We start from the raw sequence: 19,472 nt of genomic DNA, 5'->3' as shown, positions 1-19,472 counted from the left end.
TCAGGTGAATAGGTACCGCAAGCATCACAATGAAATCAAGACTTGGGAGTGGCTGAAACAATTGGGAACGTTTACTAATGCTGACATCCAATGAGCTCAAGGGAACTATGACTTTGTGAGTAGTCAATTCTATTCTTTGAACTTGAATTTCAATTATCACTGGTCTTTTTAGCACTAACTTTTTTTTATTGTTTCATTTTTAAATCGAGGAAGACAATGCTAAAGAAGGTGGTGGTGCACATGGTGGTGGTGGTGGTGGTGAAGAGGAAGATTATGGCGAAAACCAACATGAAGATAGAGATGAAGATGATTTACCTTAGTTTTCTTATTAGTTTTTATAGAAGCTACTCAAAGTAATTTTTTGGAGACAGAGAATATATATGTAATATAATGACATTTTCTCATGTATATATGAATTGTAATTATTCTTTTTTGGTTTTGTAATGTTTTTTTATATGTGCAAAAAAGGGGACAGAATGGGAGAGGTGTGGGGACACATCTCTCTCATTCTGTCCCTATTTTTTTTTTGTTATAAACTACAGTGCGGCTATCAGCGTAGCTATACATGGTTGTCATGCGGCTATATGCACAGTTGTAGCCGCGTAAAAGAAATTTGAATTTCTCCGCTCGTTTGTTGCACACGCGGTTTTGTAGACACGGCTATGCTCTTGTTCTCTTGTAGTGTTATTTTTTGAGGCCCCAAAGCCAATTTTTCCTAAGTATTTTCCCACCTTTAGAGTGTATCATAATACTATGTTGTTTGACCGTATTGCATTCTAAAGTGGGTTGTGCACCTCTTGCTGATGGAGTAGACAACAACAAATTAATTTCTTTAGGGTAACAAAAGAATCTTCCTTGACTAGGACATCAATTTCCTATAGGATATGGGACAAGGAGGTTAATGGCCCTCCCTTTTTTCTTCTTCTTAAGTGAGGGGTCTTAGTAGATGTAAAAAGAGCTAAGGTTGAAGATGTATGGTTGCATGTTCTATGGAAGGTAGTGTGGATGACAAGGAAAACAAAGCTATTGCTAAGGGCCGGTAGCTTAGGGTTAAGCAAAATAAAGATCTTGGAAAAAGATAAACTAACAATACTTTGCATGTCTGAGGGAAAAATTTAGATTGGAATGTGTTAGGTCATGATGGATTATCATTAGTGAGTAAGTTATAGATGGCTTGAAGAAAATGATCCTATTTTAGATAGTTTTAGGGTCATGATGGATTATCATTGGTGAGTAAGTTATAGATGGCTTGAAGAAGATGATCCTATTTTAGATAGTTTTAGGGTGTCTTTTGATGTCTTACACATGGACGAAGTGTGGGAACAAGGCATTTAGGGTTAGGATTATGAGGGCTAGGTGTGAACAAGCCCTCTAACCTACCCTTTTTATGTATAAACCTTCCATTGAAATGAAAACGGCATTTAGGGTTAGGTAGAGGAGGGCTAGGTGTGAAGGAGCCCTCTAACCCTACCCTTTTATATATGGGAGGGGTAGGTGTGAAGGAACCCTCTAACTCTACCCTTTTATATATAAACCCCCCATTGAAATGAAAATAATACCATCACATGTTTTTTGCATTAAATCTTGTATTGCTCTTATAAAACATAAATCTTTCTTAAGCCTTCATTTATCTCCCTATGTAGATAGAATCTGGCACATCATGGTGGAAGGGAAGGAGTTCTACCTCCTCCCCCACCCCATCCCACAACTTCCCTCCCTCTCTCTTCTTCCACCTTTTCCTTGCCTCCATCCTCCCCTCATCTATTTGGAAACACGATTTTCAACTAATGTCCCATCTATTTTGAAACACAATTTTCAACTAATCTCCCTCCCATAATCTCTTAGTGGCTTATAGGTGGTACAAAGCCATAAGCACCCGGCTTATTGCTATCTACCATGGTAAGCACCATTATAACCAATCCAAGTACCACCCCATGTCTCCTCCTTCAATTGTCATGATGCATATCACCACCATAACCCCCTCCAATTAGCACACTTCCCATCTTCATCGCCATCATCACGATTGACCACCCACATAGATCCCCCACATAGAACCAATGTAGTCCTATCGTACCACCATAGAGAGGGATTATGATATTGACTAATTGTATAGACCAATATTCATAAATAGTGAGAACAATGTGCTTACACACAGATTTGAACATGCGACCACCCGATACATTAGAACTTGATAAAAACTAAATTATTGGCTAATGTGCATTGTGCACCAGTGCCATGTGCTTAGACACGGATTTGAACATGCGACCACCCGATACATTAGAACTTGATAAAAACTAAATTATTGGCTAATGTGCATTGTGCAACACCCCAGTGCCATGTGTTGTGCCTTTGAGACACTGATATATATCATAAACCCACCATTTTGGTGCCAGACACCTCTTGGACCCTTCTACTACTCAAGCAATGTCATCCCCATTGGATTTATTGCATGAGATCTTACCCTCTAAGAACGAGCTACCACCTTGCCCTTTTGTAGTTTTCGCTATCCTATGGGCAGTGCTGCCTCCTTCTTAGATTCAATGTGATTGGGCCACCTCACTTGTTTCTTTGTTCCATGGGCCACTTTAGTGATCACCATATCTTTGCAAAGATAAAATAAAAAGACTTTAAAAACACCTAACCATAAAACTTTTGCAACCTTGCACTACTAAAAAACAACACTTCCAAGAATTAAGTGTGAGAAAAAAAGGACGAAAGGACCAGATGTACAAGAAATCAGAGCAAAACAACACAGCATGAAATGGGTGAGTACCTTCTCTTTTTAAAAAAACAACACTTTCAAGAATTAAGTGTGAGGGAAAAAGGATGAAAGGACCACATGTACAAGAAATCAGAGCAAAACAACACAACATGAAATGGGTGAGTGAGTGTATATATGATGGTGAGTGAAAACATGTACAAGAGCCCTGTGATCTGAGTTGACTTTGAGTAGAAGAAGACTAGTGCAGAAGCAAAGATAATGTCGGAGTTGAAGCATGGTTGGTTGACGAAGGCTCATGTTGATGTGAGGCAAAGGCACTCCGTGAGGTGGTCGGTGTCCAAGGGGCACGTCGGTGGATGCAAAGGCACTACGAGGTCATAGTGTGCAGGGGAAGGTGAAGTGATGATGTCGATGATGATGCAGACTCTGGTGACAAGGGTGTTTTGGTACATGAATGGTGATAAAGAGCAGAGAGTGCTGCCGTCCCAAGTGGTGCAAGCTCTAGTGACACGGGTGCTACAATACCCAAGGGGTGGTGAGGAGCAGAGAGGGCTGCCATCCCGAGTGGTGGAAGTAGTGCAAGCTCTGGTGTGACAAGGGTGATGCAATACCTGAAGGGTGGTGAGGAGCATAGAGGGCTACCATCCCAAGTTATGTGAGATGGTGAGCATAGAGGGCTACCATCCCAAGTTATGTGAGATGGTGAGCAAAGAGTGGATTACTATCCCAAGGTAAACTGTAGAAAAAAACGATGATAAAATGTAGCAAATAGTGGGTTGCTATCCCAAGTGGTGTACTGATGATAAAACGGTGAGGTGTTGTACTGTGTAGCAGAGAGGGCTACTGTCCCATGAATTGAAGATAAAAACACTAAGGTGCTGTATGTAGCAGAGAGGGCTACTGTCCCATGAGCTAAAGATAAAACGATGGTATGCTCTACTGTAGCAGAGAGGGATGCTGTCCCATGAACTGATATGAAATGCTGATGTGCTAGAGCTGACAGGCGAGGATAATGAATAAGATGTAGTGTAGGCCCCGGGGGAGCAGCAACAACAGATCAAATTGTGGTACCTGATATGGTCTATAAAGTGGTACAAAAAGATGAATGAAGAGGCTATGCTATATATAGTGTGTGGGCTGCTGGTCGCTCCAGTGTGAAAGGATACTCGGCCAGTAGCAAGACACAAAAACATGAATAAAAAACTAACGAATCTAGAATAATCACCTTTTTAGGGCTGGATAAAATGCCATTTTCACACATCAAGAACCCCTGAATTCCTCTCCATAAATAATCCAATCCTTAAGCCTGGCCTCTTTTTTTGGAATTTGCATTGATCCCTTCTTGATGTGTTTCTCTCTCTCTCTCTCTCTCTCTCTCTCTCTCTCTCTCTCTCTCTCTCTCTCTCTCTCTCTCTCTCTCTCTCTCTCTCCTCGTATAATTAAGCCACATTTTCCTTAAAACTCCTCCATGTGCCTTCCTTAGCTTTATTTGCAAAATCATTCTCAATAGATTTTATAATACATTGCTTTTGGTTGTTTATGGTTCCATCCAATTGATGTGTGTCAAAATGGGCTTGGCTTCTATACAATGATGGCCGGTGTTGAGTATTTAGAGTAATGTCTTATTGAGCTAGGATGAGAGCTTGGTGCATAGGTGTTTGCCACATTTGTTGGTGTGAGAGCCCATATTCTTAGGCATCGTGATTAGTTTTTTCACATTTATTTGGATGGTCATCATGTAATTAGGATATTTTTCAAGGCTCATTGAATCTTGGTGAAATCTTTATGTCCAAGGGTCGAGGGTACCTATAGACATGGCTAATATAAAAAGGTCCTATTTTTTATAGTTTTAGGTGTGTTTTGGAATCTTGGGTGGACAAAGTGTGGGAACATCGAATTTACTGTTAGGGTTAGAAGGGCTAGGTGTGAAGGAGGGAGCCTTCTAACCCTACCCTTTTTGTATATAAACCTTGCATTGAAATAAAATAAGACCATTTATGTTTTGGCATTAAATCTTATACTACTCTAGTGCCTTGTTTAGAATTAAATGTGTAAAGATTAGAGAAAAGACAAGGAAAGGAAATTGTGTAACATTGGAGAAGTTTTGCAAGGGATTTAGTTAATGAAGCTCTCACTAACAAAAAGCATAAAGTGAGCACTGAGAAATTTTGCAAGGGGTTCCCCCTGTCAATGAAGCTCACACTTAGTAAAAAAATGAAGTCCTAGAGTTTATAAAGGTTTTTAGGCTCACAGATGCACATGGCCAAGGAAATTGCGATTGTGATCTCAAGGAAAATCAATGGCATGAAGAGTGAAATATATGAACTTTGAGAACTCATGGTCATGAACACAGGAAATCACGGTATGAACCCAATGGGTAAATGTGATCATAGGAAAGTCACAAATGGAAACATAGGGGACTCACAATTGTGATTTCAATGGCCAAGATAGAATAGGGGAAAGTCACAAATGTAAACATAGGGGACTCACAAATGTTATTTCAATGGCCAAGAGAGCATAGCTATGCTCATGGGCTTAAATTAAGACTACTAGATCGTATCATGAGCATAGGGAAGTGAAATTTTCAAGTTAAGCCTTAAGTTTTTTCTTTGTTTTTTACTTTCTCCTTCACATTATTTTTGCCTCTTTCTCTAACGCTCTTGCTTTCTTTTACTTTATTTTATGTACTCTAACTCTTCTACTTTTTAAGGTTTTTTTAGAACCTTTTAGTATATTTGTACACTTGGGTTTTGAGATATATAGTAAAATATGTATAATTGGATTGGTATAGTTGTAGACTTGGGTTTTGAGGTCTACATTTTAATATATTCAATTGGACTAGGCGTAGCCACACTTGGGTTTTGAGGTCTACATTGTAATCTATACAATTGGATTGGATGTAGCCACACTTGGGGTAGGCATAGTTTTGAGGTCTACATTGTAATCTATACAATTGGATTGGATGTAGCCACACTTGGGGTAGGCATTAGTAAGCTACAAGCAATGTAACATGTGAATTGAACAACAATGATTCTTGTGAGAGTAAGAGCATTGTATTTGTTACTGAAACATGAAGATAACTTGAAATAGAGCAGTAGCCTTGATGTCAAAAGAGTTGGGAAGGCCATGGTCTTCGAGCTTCTTATTTGGTTTTGAGGTGATGCTGGGTTTGCACCTCTTATGGGTGGGAGATTCTTTTATCACTCACCATTTTTGGGTGAAGCTTCTTGTGGAACTTCTTTGACATCTTTTTGTTTTATCCCCTTCTGAATAGCTTCTTGTGGAACCTCTTCATGTTTAGGAGTGTGTTCTTGTGTGTCTACCTGCAATGATAAGGTTGATGGTGTCAAACGAGTAGGTTCTTGTTTATCTTCATCTTTTTTTAGTGAAGGTTATCATGGTTCTTCTTTCTGTTATTTTTTCTTGTCTCAATTGGCATCAATAGGCCTTCTTGATTGTTGAGGCTTTGTGCCCACACCCACTCAAGTTTTGGTGGTGTTCTAGTCTTTATTGTTGTTGACTTAAATTATGGGGTGGGCTTCTTTGTCTTTGGTACCTAGGTCCACATGTTGCCTTCATAAAGTTATTGTCTTATTTGCACCCATCATTGGTTCTTCTTTATAGATTGAGGAGATGAAGAAGGAACTTCATCCCAATTTTGTTGGAGTGTCACAATTTAACATTACTGAGGGGGTCACTTTATACATATGTAGCATAACACCCAAGTGTGCAGAGGGGGTCACTTTATACATATGTAACATACCACCTAAGTGTAGAGAGGGGGGCCACTTTAAACATATGTAACATAAGTGTGCAAAGGGAGGGGGTATAAGGGGACTTACATGTTGTATACATGTAAAAGGTGGTTGAAGAAATAATTATTTAATGTAATTCATGTATGTAACTTATAGAGGGGAACTTCAAATTCAAATTATAAACATGTATACTCATAAAAGTGGGATGAAAAATTGTGTAAAAATTTTATTTAAAAAAAAATAAAAGGGTACTTTTAATACATGCTTGCACTTATGTGCTATATGGATTTTAATAGAGTGACCTCCGCTAGTTACATTTAACATTTATTTTTCATGGGTTTTGTTCCACCCTAATCAACATATAATGCTAACTAATGGGATGTCATACAAATCATTCCTCAATCCAAATGTACATTTAAGGATGAAGGTATTGGGGAGGAGATGGATGAAATGGAAGCAAAGCACTCCATGTGCATGACTAATCAAAATGAGAACAATAATGTTTCATAGATGGAAAAACCCGCTCAAAGTTGGCTAGTGAACTAGCAACAATGAAGATCTTACTTTAATTTCATCAAATGAAAGTATTGAGAAATGTGGGGAAAATCATAATGAAGTGCACACCTCCACAAGCTCATCTTCAAGTGGAATTAGGGCTCTTCATTGATATAAGTGGCATAAATATACTAGACTTGGAAATTTATTAAGTGGAATTTTTGTGCTTGATGGAGCTTACAAAGGCCTACACTCACCTTCGACTGTATGTGCCATCATGCACTTCAAATTTATTAAGTGGAATTTTTGTGCTTGATGGAGCTAACAAAGGCCTACACTCACCTTAGAATGTATGTGCCATCATGCACTTCAAATTGCCATCATTTTGGCTATCAATAGACTATTAACTTTTGGTTTGAAAGATTGTTTTTTTATTCACAAGAAGTATTACATCTAATCCATGTTATCCTAATTTTGATATTTGTGTAGAGCATGCTTCATTTTACATCATATTTTTACTCTTTTACTAATGTTGCTATAAATTTTTCCATATGAATTTTCACAATGCTTATAATAGAGGTTTGTAAAGCATCATATATGCCTCGTTCTATCATAGCATCTCATCTAAATCCAATTTAGGTGGCCATAGATGACCACAAGGCCCTTGTATGTTTTATGGAATTGCACCAATATATCACATAATTCCACACGTACACTTACTAAGGAAAACATTTTCGATACTTTCATCACCTTTATGTGATAAATATTTAGCATTAGCTTTTTAGTTCATATGTGTTCCATTAAGTATGTGTAAAAATGTATAAACTTGTTAGATTCTTTTGCAATGCTCGAAGATCGCCTTCTTTTCATAGCATTAATTTGCAAAATAGGAAAGGCTTTACATAGATTTGGAAAATAGGAAAGGATTTACATGGATTTGAAAGGAGTTGGTCAAAAAGTTAATGTATTCACTTGAAATTTTGTAAAGTATTATAGTTTTTACATGGCTTTATATAGTATGTGAATACACTAATCTATTGGCATGATGGGGTTGTAATACACAAGCTATTTGCTTGTGTATTTGGGATACTTATTTTCTCATCACCTCACAAGCTAATTGCTTATGATTTTGAATACTTATTCTCATAATAATGATAAGCCAAGAAAGCAATAAGAATAGACACTACATATGCAACAATAGTGCCTTGCTTTATATTGGACTTCGTATTGGGTTTTGGGAATTGTTTGAAACCTAGCTCTGACATCTTCTTATGAGCCATGCTATAGTCTTTAAAGAAAGCTTGTTGATCCTGTAAGCCAATTAAGCAGAATCAAGGATCCCAAAATCTTGCAATTTTAACAATTTAGTGGTTGGTGATAGGGCATACCTTGGCGTAAATTTTTACATATTTTTTAAACTTCTTATCTTTGACCAAGCACGCATCTGTTGGTAATATGACACGTTTTTCAGATTGGATAGGCTTCTTTTGAGCTTGCTCATAGTTAAGTAACTCACTGTTGTGACAAATTTTTATACATTTAAAAGAAACTTGGTTAGCAAAAGATCAAGCTCTCTCTCTCTCTCTCTCTACACACACACACACACACAAAACAAAATGAGAGAAAACCTATGGACTTGTGTATGTTGATCTAAGTACATTAATCTATACTAGAAGGAAACCTCAAAATCAAAAGGCTTGCATGGACTTAATAGGTGTGGTGTGCCCAAGGGCCAAAGGAATGGCATGTCACTAATTTTTAATGGATAATCTACCCTCTCCTCTCCCAATCCCTTTTTCCCCTTCCTTCTTAAATGCAGATGTGCATGAGGTTACTAATTTTCAATGAGTACCTCCCCTCAACCCTTTCCTTTTTTCACATTCCTTCTTAAAACGCGCACGTGTGCACATGGACACACAAGCATGTGCATGTGCACGTACAAAATGTTGCTTACATGTAGTAAGAATTATCAAACTTATTCTCATCAGATGTCCATGGGCCCTCAAACCCTGACCTATCTAAGTGTGCTTTCCCCTGAAATAAAAACATTAATCAGATATGAAAGTAAGCCTTAGATTATGCACAAATGGTTATATTTCATACAAAGACATTTTGCAAATACTGACCAACGTATGTGCCCCAGAGAGTGCCACAATCTCCCTATCATTAAAACCCATGCGATAAAAGACATCCCTTAAGTGGGAGGCATGGTTTACATTTTCACCTGAAAATGCCAATTACAAGGGTTAATGGAATGAATTTGTGCCATAAGCTGGTCGATCGAGTTAAGTAGCTACGTTTTCACTTGGAAAAACTGATATCAAAGTGATTTAATCACTAGATGATTTAATCACTAGATGATCTTAACTAATTTTAATGTCATATATTCTTACCGTCTTGTATAACTGGAAGTCTATCACGAGGAGAAGGCATGTTGGAATCCTATCAAATGTAGCACATTATATATCATAAGTTGTAGCCCAACAATAGCACCCTCCCCTCCTTAAGTGGAGTTTTAAGGGTTCAAATCTACTCTAGGGTTAAATCTACTCTCTCCCATAATGGAAAGTGGTGGTATCTAATTTCAATAACCACTATCTTACAAATATAAAATATACATTTTTAAGCTCTTGTGACTAAAATAATGTCTTACCTGTCGACCAAGGGTAAAATCAATGGTTGGTCCTCCTGTCTCCTCCACAGCTACAATCCCTGCTAGCTGTAATTATGTTTTACAATTACACATTAGTTAGACTAAGCACTTTTAACAATATTGTGGGAGTATTATTGTAGTAACTACATATTGTATTGTACAAAGGTGGTACCTGGTAAAGGTCTGCATAGGAAATCTGTTGACACTTTCGTTTTACTATTTCTGCAATAGAAAACGAGAGAATTTTTCTTCTATAAGGACCTATCTTTGTTGCTAACTGTGTGTGTGTGTGTGTGTGTGAGAGAGAGAGAGAGAGAGAGAGAGAGAGAGAGAGAGAGAGAGAGAGAGAGAGAGAGAGAGAGAACTTGGAGAAAAAAATGTGAAATTTCTTATGGTTCTTTAAGTTTTTATTTTTTTCAATCTTATTATACTTCTCCCTTTTTTTTTGAGTTGTCCTCTATGTTTCACAAATTATGGAAGAGGTTAAGAAACAGAAGGCTGAAGAAGAAGAAAGGAAAAAAGAACTAGATGAGAAGAAGAAACATCTATGCATTTGGTTCCACCAAGGGAGTAAAGAATCGATTAAGTTTTACCTTCGGGACATTCATCATGGTAGAAAAAACACTTTTAAAAAGGCATTACAAAGATAAAGGTTGTGATCATGCTTTGGGGCTTTTTATACGTAGGCATAGCATTTGGGAAAGACTAGTAAAGGTGGGCTTTTATCTATAAGCTTCACTAAGAGCACCTTCTTCTTGCCAGATGCTACCCTCACATCGTAGACAAGATGAGAGCTCTTGAAATTGTTACTTTTTGTGAAAATGAGCACATTTTGGGTGACATTGTGAAGCAAGTCTAAGTTATAGGGTATTGACAGATAATAAATTGTGAAGCAAGTCTAAGTCTTAGGGTATTGACATATAAAGCAAGTCTAAGTCTTAGGGTATTGACATATAATAAATTGTGAAGCAAGTCTAAGTCTTGGAACTCTATAGTTGAGATGTGTGCTAGTGTCTTATTTTCATGCAACCCCGTAAGGAGTGCGAAAAAATAATAATCTCGAGAGAGGGGGGGGGGGACTACATTCAATAGCAAGAAATGGGACAAAACTTGGAAATTACTTTAAATGTATGAAAAATGAATATTTTGAGGGGGGAAAAAACTACATTAAATAGCAAGAAATGGGACAAAATTGGGGAACTACTTTAAATGAATGAAAAATGAATCTCTTGAGGAGGGGGGGGGGGGAACTACATTAAATAGCAAGAAATGGGACAAAACTGGGAAACTACTTTAAATGTATGTAAAATGAATCTCTTGAGGGTCCCTCATGTAATAAAAATCGTCCAACTTTTAAAAAAAATGAATCTCTTGAAAAGGGGGGGGAACTACATTAATAAATAGCAAGAAATGGGACAAAATTTGGGAAACTAGATTATATACATATATATATATATATATATATATATATAATGAATCTACTACATTATATAGCAAGAAACGGGACAAAATTAGAAAAGTATATTGAAAAAAAAAATGGTGTACCACAAAGATCCACTGCGATCTTGATTCCTTTGTTGTCCGCCCGGCTGAATTCATCGGGCAGGCGGATGGAGCCATTGGGGCCGCCCGATTTGGACACGGCATCGTAGGTGCCAGCGTCGTGAAATCTACAAGAATTAAATTAATCACAGAAAAGGAAGTAATGGACCAGCTTCAGAATTGAGCAGCAATTAATGATGTTTTTGTTGATGATTAAGGGGGGGGATTATGGTGTAATTATACGCGAGACGGAGGAGAATGGGGGCGCAGCGCTGTTTCTTGATGAGGTCGGAGATTTCCTTCCGCGCGGTCGCCACCGTTAATGCGGCGTAGTCCAAAGAGCTTGACATGTTTGTTGCCTTGCAGGAGACCTTTACACACTACTATTATTATTTGTTATTCTACACCTTAGTGTTTTGTAATAATATATGTGAACGGTTCTCTTCCCTTGAATGCCTCCCCCCCTTTACCTTTATATCCCCCCCAAGTTTCTTCCCTCACGTTATGCCAAACTTCCAATGCACCCAACACATTCCTTTCTTGTAATTTTGAAAAATATAATACTTGTAAAAGCTTAAGGCCAAAAATATAAAATATAAAATCTGCCAACTCAAGCATGTAACCATGCGTGAGGAAGCGAGGAATATTCTTGCCTTCCTGCATGCTCAAATAACGCTAAAGATTCCTTGCCCATCTGGTAAACTACTAGTATTATGCCCTATGTGTATACTTTACAAGTTGATTGAGTGATGCGCTATATTCTTATGCATTTTGTATATTTTAGCCAATGGGAGAATTTCTAACACTATAAGACAAAGGGGGTACAAGGGCCAAAATTTGCTCTTTAAGCAAGCCAAAAGAGAAGTTTTGATGGGTAAGCAAGCCAAAAGAGTAGTTTTGATGGTCATCCTTTCAAACGTGCCCTTTTTAAACCCTTTTTAAAAGAGAAACAACATTGGCTACCCTTTTTTAGGGGTAATGACCATTTTTTAAAAGGAAACAACTCTTTTTTAAGGTACCCTTTTTAAGGGTAACAACCATTGGTTACCCTTTTTTTAAGGTACCCTTTTTAAAAAGGGAAACAATCGTTGGCTATACCCTTTTTTAAGGTGCCCTTTTTTAAAGGGAAGCAACCATGGGCTACCCTTTTTTAAGGCATGCATAAAAGGGTGGCCATGTATTGGTTGCCCTTTTTTAAGGGCAATAACCAAAAAGGATGGCCATGCACATTGGCTATCCTTTTTCTTTTGACCAAATTAAGGCAAACACATTGGTCATCCTTTTATATTGAGAGAAGAAAAAAGAGCGATTGGGAAGCCATTACAATGCTCAATTCAATAGCGCTCAAGATTATTCAAACATTTGTTTTACTTAAACTACAGAGAGTACCCCTCTCCTATTTGTTGATAATGCCATCTCAATGTGGGATTTCTACTTATGGAAGAATGCATCACAAGTGTCCTCTTTTAAAGTTCACCACATTCACTACACCATCTAATTCAAGTCCTTGCATCATTCATAGAGCACGCTCAAGTATGAAAATCAAGTTCAATTATTAATAAGCTACAAGAACTATTCTATTTGATAAGGGTATAACCATAAAGGCTTAAAGGTAAAGTTTCAAATCTAGTTGATAAATCACCTCTATTGGATATAATGGAGAGAGTATATATATTTCTTCCTTGTTATATATATATATATATATTTCAAAATGGCATAGCCATTTAGCATTCCAAATTGAGAGAGAGAGAGAGAGAGAGAGAGAGAGAGAGAGAGAGAGAGAGAGAGAGATGTAAGCCTCATCCTTTTACTTACAGCCTCTCCCCTTCATTCATATGTAGACTAAACCATCTTCACCCTACATAGACTAAAAGACAAAGATACATTTAAGATATGTTTCTTTAGTAAAAAAATAATATTAAAAGTCATTTAGTTATTTGATATTTATGTATCAACCTTTAATATCATGTATCTTCTTCTTTATTAAGCTAATACTAAAGAAGAAGATACATGATATTAAAGGTCGATACTAAATAGACTAAAAGACAAAGATACATTTAAGATATGATTCTTTAGTCAAAAAATAATATTAGAAGTCATTTAGTTATTTGATATTTATGTATCGACCTTTAATATCATGTTTCTTCTTGTTGATTAAGCTAATAATTTTATTGCATACATAGGTATAAATAGGTACTTTCTTGCTCTCATCCAAGGGAAGCTCATTGTTTTCTGCATTTCATGTCATACTATCCGAACCATGAATTTTTAAAAGAGCTAAAGGACCAATCTAGTCATTAATTTATAATGTGCTTTATAGTGAAAACAACATGAAACAAAATCAGATTTTGAGATGAATTGTTAATTTAAAGGTATAGGAAAAGGCATACCAATCAGACTATGCAGATATCACCTAGCCTATGTTATAAGGCCTCCTCTATGAAAATAATTGTTAATGTGAAGGTATATGAAAAGGCATACCAATCAGTTGGAAATCAATGCTCTACCCTCATCATATTGACTATGTAGTTATTGAATTTAAGGCCTTTTTTATGAGGAGGAGCTGCTTTATGTATGAGTAGCACAGATGCCCAGCAAATCTCAATTTGAACATTGGGGTTGGGTCATACGTGGCCAGATGATTGAGAGATGGGTTAGATAGATTTTACATCATGCTAAATAGACTACATGCAAGTGTGGGTTGATAAATCCATATTGAACCGCGTTAAGGGAAGAGGGAGATCTACTTGAGACATAGTGCCCTTAGGTTTTACAAGGACAAAATGGGTACTTGGACCATTTCAAATGGGTCTAGAAGCTATGCCATAGCCATGGGTCTCTTGTTTTAGCCTATTATTATCCCAGCTAGGTGATGTGGTCGATTGGGTCCACTTGGGCTCAATGTAGGGTAGTAGTCGATATGGGTTGCCTATCATGCGACTACCTATGGGTAGCATATACATACACTTTTGGTAGATTTCATCATATTTAAATCATGTGGTCCACTTGGGCTCAATGTAGGGTAGTATTTGATATGGGTTACCTGTCATGCGACTACCTATGTGTAGTATATACATACCCTTTTAGTAGATTTCATCGTATTTAAATCATCAACTTTGAGATCTTCCTTCATAAATATGTGCACCCCTTTTTTTCATAGGCCTCCATTTTAGTGTCTTTTTAGATCGCCATTTAAGCTTTCATAATAAGACGGCATGGGTGGAATGTGGTTCACATTAATTGTAATATTTGTAATACTAACTCACATTTTCCTCCATGTCTATCTTACTAAATCTTATTCTTTATGAAGCTATGTGTTAATGTACAAGTTGTAGCTTCTTATATAGAATTAGAGATTAATTTGCAAGTATCTTTTGCAAGTAAATGTATAAAGTAGATCTAGAGAAATGGCTCATCAACCTATAAGAAGCACCTCTTGTGCTCAACCACCACTATTTGACAATATGAATGATGTTAATTATTGCGATTATAGGGGTCAACTTCTTGTGTCTACCTTCCTACTCAATGTAATGTCTCATAACTAAGTAAGGCCTTTGGGTCTAGATTTCCACATCTAGGTTTCCAAGCCTTGACTCTTGCTCAAAGGATTAACTTGCTTACTTTCTTGTTTGTGTACTTGCACTCTCACTCACTTGATCACTCAATCGCTCATAAAAAGCATAAAAGAAAATATTCAAGAAATAGTTATGTAGCACAAGAAAATAAGTGGCATGTGATTACCCCCTTAGATATCTTGGGGATGCCTAATTTATCTTTATGATGTAGTGTTAAACCCTCATATGGTTATGACCATTTTCTTTTTCAAGTTCATCATTGTCCTTTTGGTGGAATTTGAGTACAGTGGCTAGTGCATGCTCATTTTCAAAGATATGTTCAAAAGCGCCTTCTAGACATTCTATAAAGCCTTCCATCAAACAACCTAGTACACAAAGTCTCGGTTTGACTTCTACTGAAACTTTAATGGCTTCTACCACTAGCCTCCGAGTCCCATGGAGCTTCACTGTAGATTTTGAGGGATGAAACCGTGATTTAGGAAAGGAGGGTATGTTAACCAAATTGGCCTAATGTTACTCCAAAATGTGTGGTAACTTCTACAAGCCATATATTTTTACCATGAAATGTGCTTTATGTAAAATTACGATGGGAAATCTATGAGCTTATGACTTGTGTAATGTCAAAAGATAGTCCAAGCTTTGAGCTCACAACTTGTGTAATGCCGGATATGTACTAGGAAGCTAGCTTAGACTAACTACTTATTAGTTCCTAGACATCATTTGGGCAGTTGGGCATTGTACAAATGAGTCTTGTATATAAGATAGTTTGACTAATGAGAGAACACATAATCCCATTCTCATAATTGAGTCTGAGTCTTCTTGCTCTTGTGATTGAAGTTGCGTGTATCCTTGCTGTATACATCCTTGCTCTTGTGATTGAAGTTGCATGTATCCTATTGCTCGTGTGAATGAAGTTGCTTATATCCTTGTTGCATGCATCCTTAGGGACTGTGTGGATGAGTGATGGTGTTGATGTATGTTCTCTTCTGCCTTTCTCTTTCTCTTGTCTCCTCTCACATGCTCTCACTCATCATGGCATCAATGTAGAGGTTAAGCTTTCCATAACTCTCTCTCTCTTTGCTCCCCACCCATTTGCAAAGCTCCTTTGTGGTGATAATGAAGGAGGCAAGGTTGAGGACACTAGCTCTCCCCACAAGAGAGAGTTACTCTACCAAGAGTGGCTTGAGGTCCAAATTGGTAAGATCCTTGCATTCTCCTCTCCTTTTAAGATCCTTTTTGCAAGGCTCAAGTGTTCTCAATTAGTGAACATTGTTACATGTTTGCCAAAATTTAAAGTGGATGGAATGCATAAGGTATGTGATGCTTGTCGATTAGGAAAACAGTCTAAGTAGGCATTTCCACATAACAGGAATGTGAGTCAAAAACTAGGTGTATTCTGATGTTTAGGGACCAATAAAAATAACATCAATCAAAGGATGCCCCTATTTTGTATCGTTCATTTTTGATGACCACACTAGGAAGGTGTGGATTTACTTCATGAAAATGAAGTGTTTATGCATTTTTAGATCTTTAAGGCAATGGTTGAGAAAGATAAAGGTATTTATATAAAATGCCTAAGATCAAATAATGGGGGAGAATATTTCTCCAATGAGTTTAGTATCTAAGAGAGAATGGGATAAAAAGGCAATTCACATATAGGTACATCTCGTAGCAAAATGGGGTTGCAGAAAGAAAGAACATGCATATTGTAGTAGAGAAACTACAATTTATTTATGAACATAACACCCACTATAGAAGTTCATGGAATAACACCTAAATAGAAGTTTATTGGCAACAGACCAAATTTGGCACACTTGAAAGTGTTTGGCTACTCGTGAGATGTGAGTGAGCAAGGATGTTGTTTTTAATGAGACAAGTAGCTGGTATACATTAGTGAAAGATTTTATAGAGGCTAATGTAAGCAACAATATGGCCGTAATGAATGGAGAGTATCAATCACATGTGCTTAGTGGACCTCTTCAATAATGTGTATGTTGTTAGACCTTGTTTGTTAGAAGGTTGAGGTAGAATACCAAGAATTCTGACACATCATTTGGTAGTACTATAGGTACTGAAAATTTAGCAAATTCACATGTATCACGTAAGGAAAAACACAAGGTGGATTAGCCTTCAATAATGCATGATGTTTTAGCAGGTCATTCTTTCATTGATGGGAATAGTGGCTTTAAAAAAAGCCTTAATGAGGAGTTTGGGATCCGGCTATTGTTACACCATGTGTATAAAGAGCCAAAACAGTGTTGAGAACACTTGGTAGCACGTAGGTCTATGAGGGTTAGATATCCAGTGGGGTGGATAGGTTGAGATTGATGGATACATCATTATACTTATATGGTCAAAGTAATATAAGAAATAGAGTCCACATGTTTTGAGGAGGCACTTGGATATACACATTATGCCATGGATGAAGAGATGGCTATATTGGATGTAAATGAGATGTGGGAGTTAGTGCCTTTGCCTAAGGATAAGAAGGCACAAGTGGGTCTATAAAGTAAAACAAATTCAGATGGGTCTGAATTCTATGAGTGTGTCTATAAAGTAAAACAAAATTCAGATGGGTCTATTGGCAAGTACAAGGTAGGATTAGTAGCCAAGGGGTATGCACAGGCCTATAGGATTGATTATGACGACAGTTTTAGATCAATTACTAGAATGGTAACATTGAGAGTATTCATTGCTATGGTTACAGCAAAGAAATGGCCTTTACATCATATGAATGTAAAGAATGCATTTCTACATGGTTATTTACATGAGGAGGTCTACATGTTGCAACCAACTAGGATCTGAGGACCATGCACTCCTAGACTTTGTTTACAAGTTGTATAAAGCCTTGTATGGCTTGAAACAAGCACCTAGGGCATGGTCAGACAAGATAGGAGAGTATATTATCACTATTAAATTTTATACACCCATAACAATTTTTTTACTTTATGTAAAAAAGACAGATAGGGGAATTATTCTAGTAGTCATCTATGTTAATGAATGTATTATTATTACAGGGGGCAATGATGGTCACATCCATGAGGTAAAGATGCTTCTTAAAAGGAAATTTCACATGAAGGATTTGGGTGAGCTGCAATACTTCCTGGGTATAGAGGTGATAAAGTCACATGATGGGATTGGCTATTATAGAGGCAGTATGCTTTTTCAACATGCTGTCCAAGATGACAAGTTGTAAGCCAATCTCAGTGCCACTAGAGTAGAAATCAAAATTGGTTCAGATACATGTGATCTAGAAGACCCTACTATGTACATGCACATTATTGTAGGGAGTTTAATTTACATGACTATCACCAAGCCAAATTTGAGCTATGTTGTTGGGTTAGTGAGTGAGTTTATGTAGGCCTCGAGGAAGCCACACTTGGATGTAGCTAGGAGGATTCTCAAGTATTTAAAGTCCATAATACACTATGGAAGTTTTTATGAGGCTAGACTACAAGTACAGGTACATGGATATACAGATGTAGATTGGTTAGGCAGTATCTTAGACAGGAGATCTACTAGTAGCTTTATGTTTTCTTTTGGGAGTGCTATTGTTACTTTGAGCAACAAGAAGCAACCAATGGTTCCTTTGTCAAGTATGGAGGCTAAGTACAAGGGTGCTACTATAGCATCATGTAAGGTACTTGGTTATAGAAGCTATTGGTAAATATGGGAGAGCCCATGTATAGGGATGTTGTCATTTATTATGAAAACATGAGCAGTGTCATATAGTCAACATGAGTAATCCATTATATCATGCTAGGACAAAGCACACTGAGGTGTATTATCACTTTATGAGGTAGAAGGTTCTAGAAAGTGATGTAGCTTTGATGAATGTCAACACAAAAGATCAGACAACCTGACATCTTCAATGAAAGCATTGGGTACATAAAAACTCCACAAGTTTAGGAGCTTACTTGGAGTGCAGGGAGGAATGGAGTTGAGCTCATGGGGGAGTGTTGAGATATTAAGCTCAACTAGTGTAGATGGGTGACATGCCACGATGATAGTTCCACACTTACACCAATGGCAATATGGTTGGTGAGATTTGGGTGATATGCTACCAGCAATTGTTTATAGGCTATGTGATAGCCACTTTGGTTCATTAGAGTTATGGCATAGTTATAGTGCCAACTCATGTAGACGCATTCACACTATGGACTAACCTTTGTATGTTATAGTAGGAGAGCGCTTTCCCTTATAGTATGTACTCTTATCTTTATGTTATGGTTGTAGAGAAGAGAAGTAAATAGAAGAAAATTTAGCCATCTATATCTCTTCTTATGTGCTTATCTACTCTTATGTGTGCGTGTTTGTTTGTATAAGGAGCTGAATATCACCCTCTTCCCCATGCAAATGTTGTTGGATATTGAAGATGAGGGCCAAACTATGAGCTGCTTCTAGATCCTGATAACTTTGAGGACTAGATTTATATCCTCATGTGACCAAGAGGACACTCTCCCATAAAATCTTGGGACAAGGTTTGCAAAGACGGAACAAGATGGAGATAACATCCCTATTGGGAGTTAACAAACACTTTAAACTAGGAATAGCTAGACGATTCCTCCATGGAGGGATTCCTCCATGGAGGGATTCCTCTAGTGAGGATTCCTCCATGGAAGAAGCAACTTCTACATTGCCCATATGTATTCGAACAAGAAAGAGGAAACCATGTAAAAATTCTAAGAATTATGTTCTCCCCATAGAATGGAGATGGACCTAGAGACATG

At 37.3% G+C, this 19,472-nt stretch overlaps 1 protein-coding gene across 1 annotated transcript; it reads right to left on the bottom strand.

The window, feature by feature from the left end:
• Positions 1-7,908: 7,908 nt before the first annotated feature.
• On the bottom strand, positions 7,909-11,618 carry LOC147609735 (L-ascorbate peroxidase 3-like). The gene is made up of 9 exons (XM_086786959.1): positions 11,411-11,618; positions 11,171-11,295; positions 9,798-9,847; positions 9,626-9,691; positions 9,366-9,414; positions 9,099-9,196; positions 8,927-9,006; positions 8,361-8,487; positions 7,909-8,282 (listed from the first exon to the last, which is right to left on the bottom strand). Exons 1-9 carry the CDS (start codon positions 11,515-11,517, stop codon positions 8,094-8,096), a joined length of 891 nt encoding a protein of 296 aa, XP_086643085.1. The 5' UTR covers positions 11,518-11,618; the 3' UTR covers positions 7,909-8,093.
• Positions 11,619-19,472: the final 7,854 nt, after the last annotated feature.

Source organism: Cibotium barometz, chromosome 50 (genome assembly GCF_041138505.1).
Source record: "Cibotium barometz isolate CiBa-2024 chromosome 50, ASM4113850v1, whole genome shotgun sequence".
NCBI classification, from domain to species: Eukaryota; Viridiplantae; Streptophyta; class Polypodiopsida; order Cyatheales; family Cibotiaceae; genus Cibotium; species Cibotium barometz.
This window is presented reverse-complemented; position numbering and strand designations above follow the sequence as displayed.

Coding starts and splice junctions, on each gene's coding strand:
- LOC147609735 (XM_086786959.1), bottom strand. CDS start 11,517: ATGTCAAGCTCTTTGGACTACGCCGCATTAACGGTGGCGACCGCGCGG. Junction 9,197..9,365: donor ACTTCCAGTTATACAAGACG/GTAAGAATATAT, acceptor TGGCATTTTCAG/GTGAAAATGTAAACCATGCC. Junction 8,488..8,926: donor TTTGATAATTCTTACTACAT/GTAAGCAACATT, acceptor TTGTCACAACAG/TGAGTTACTTAACTATGAGC.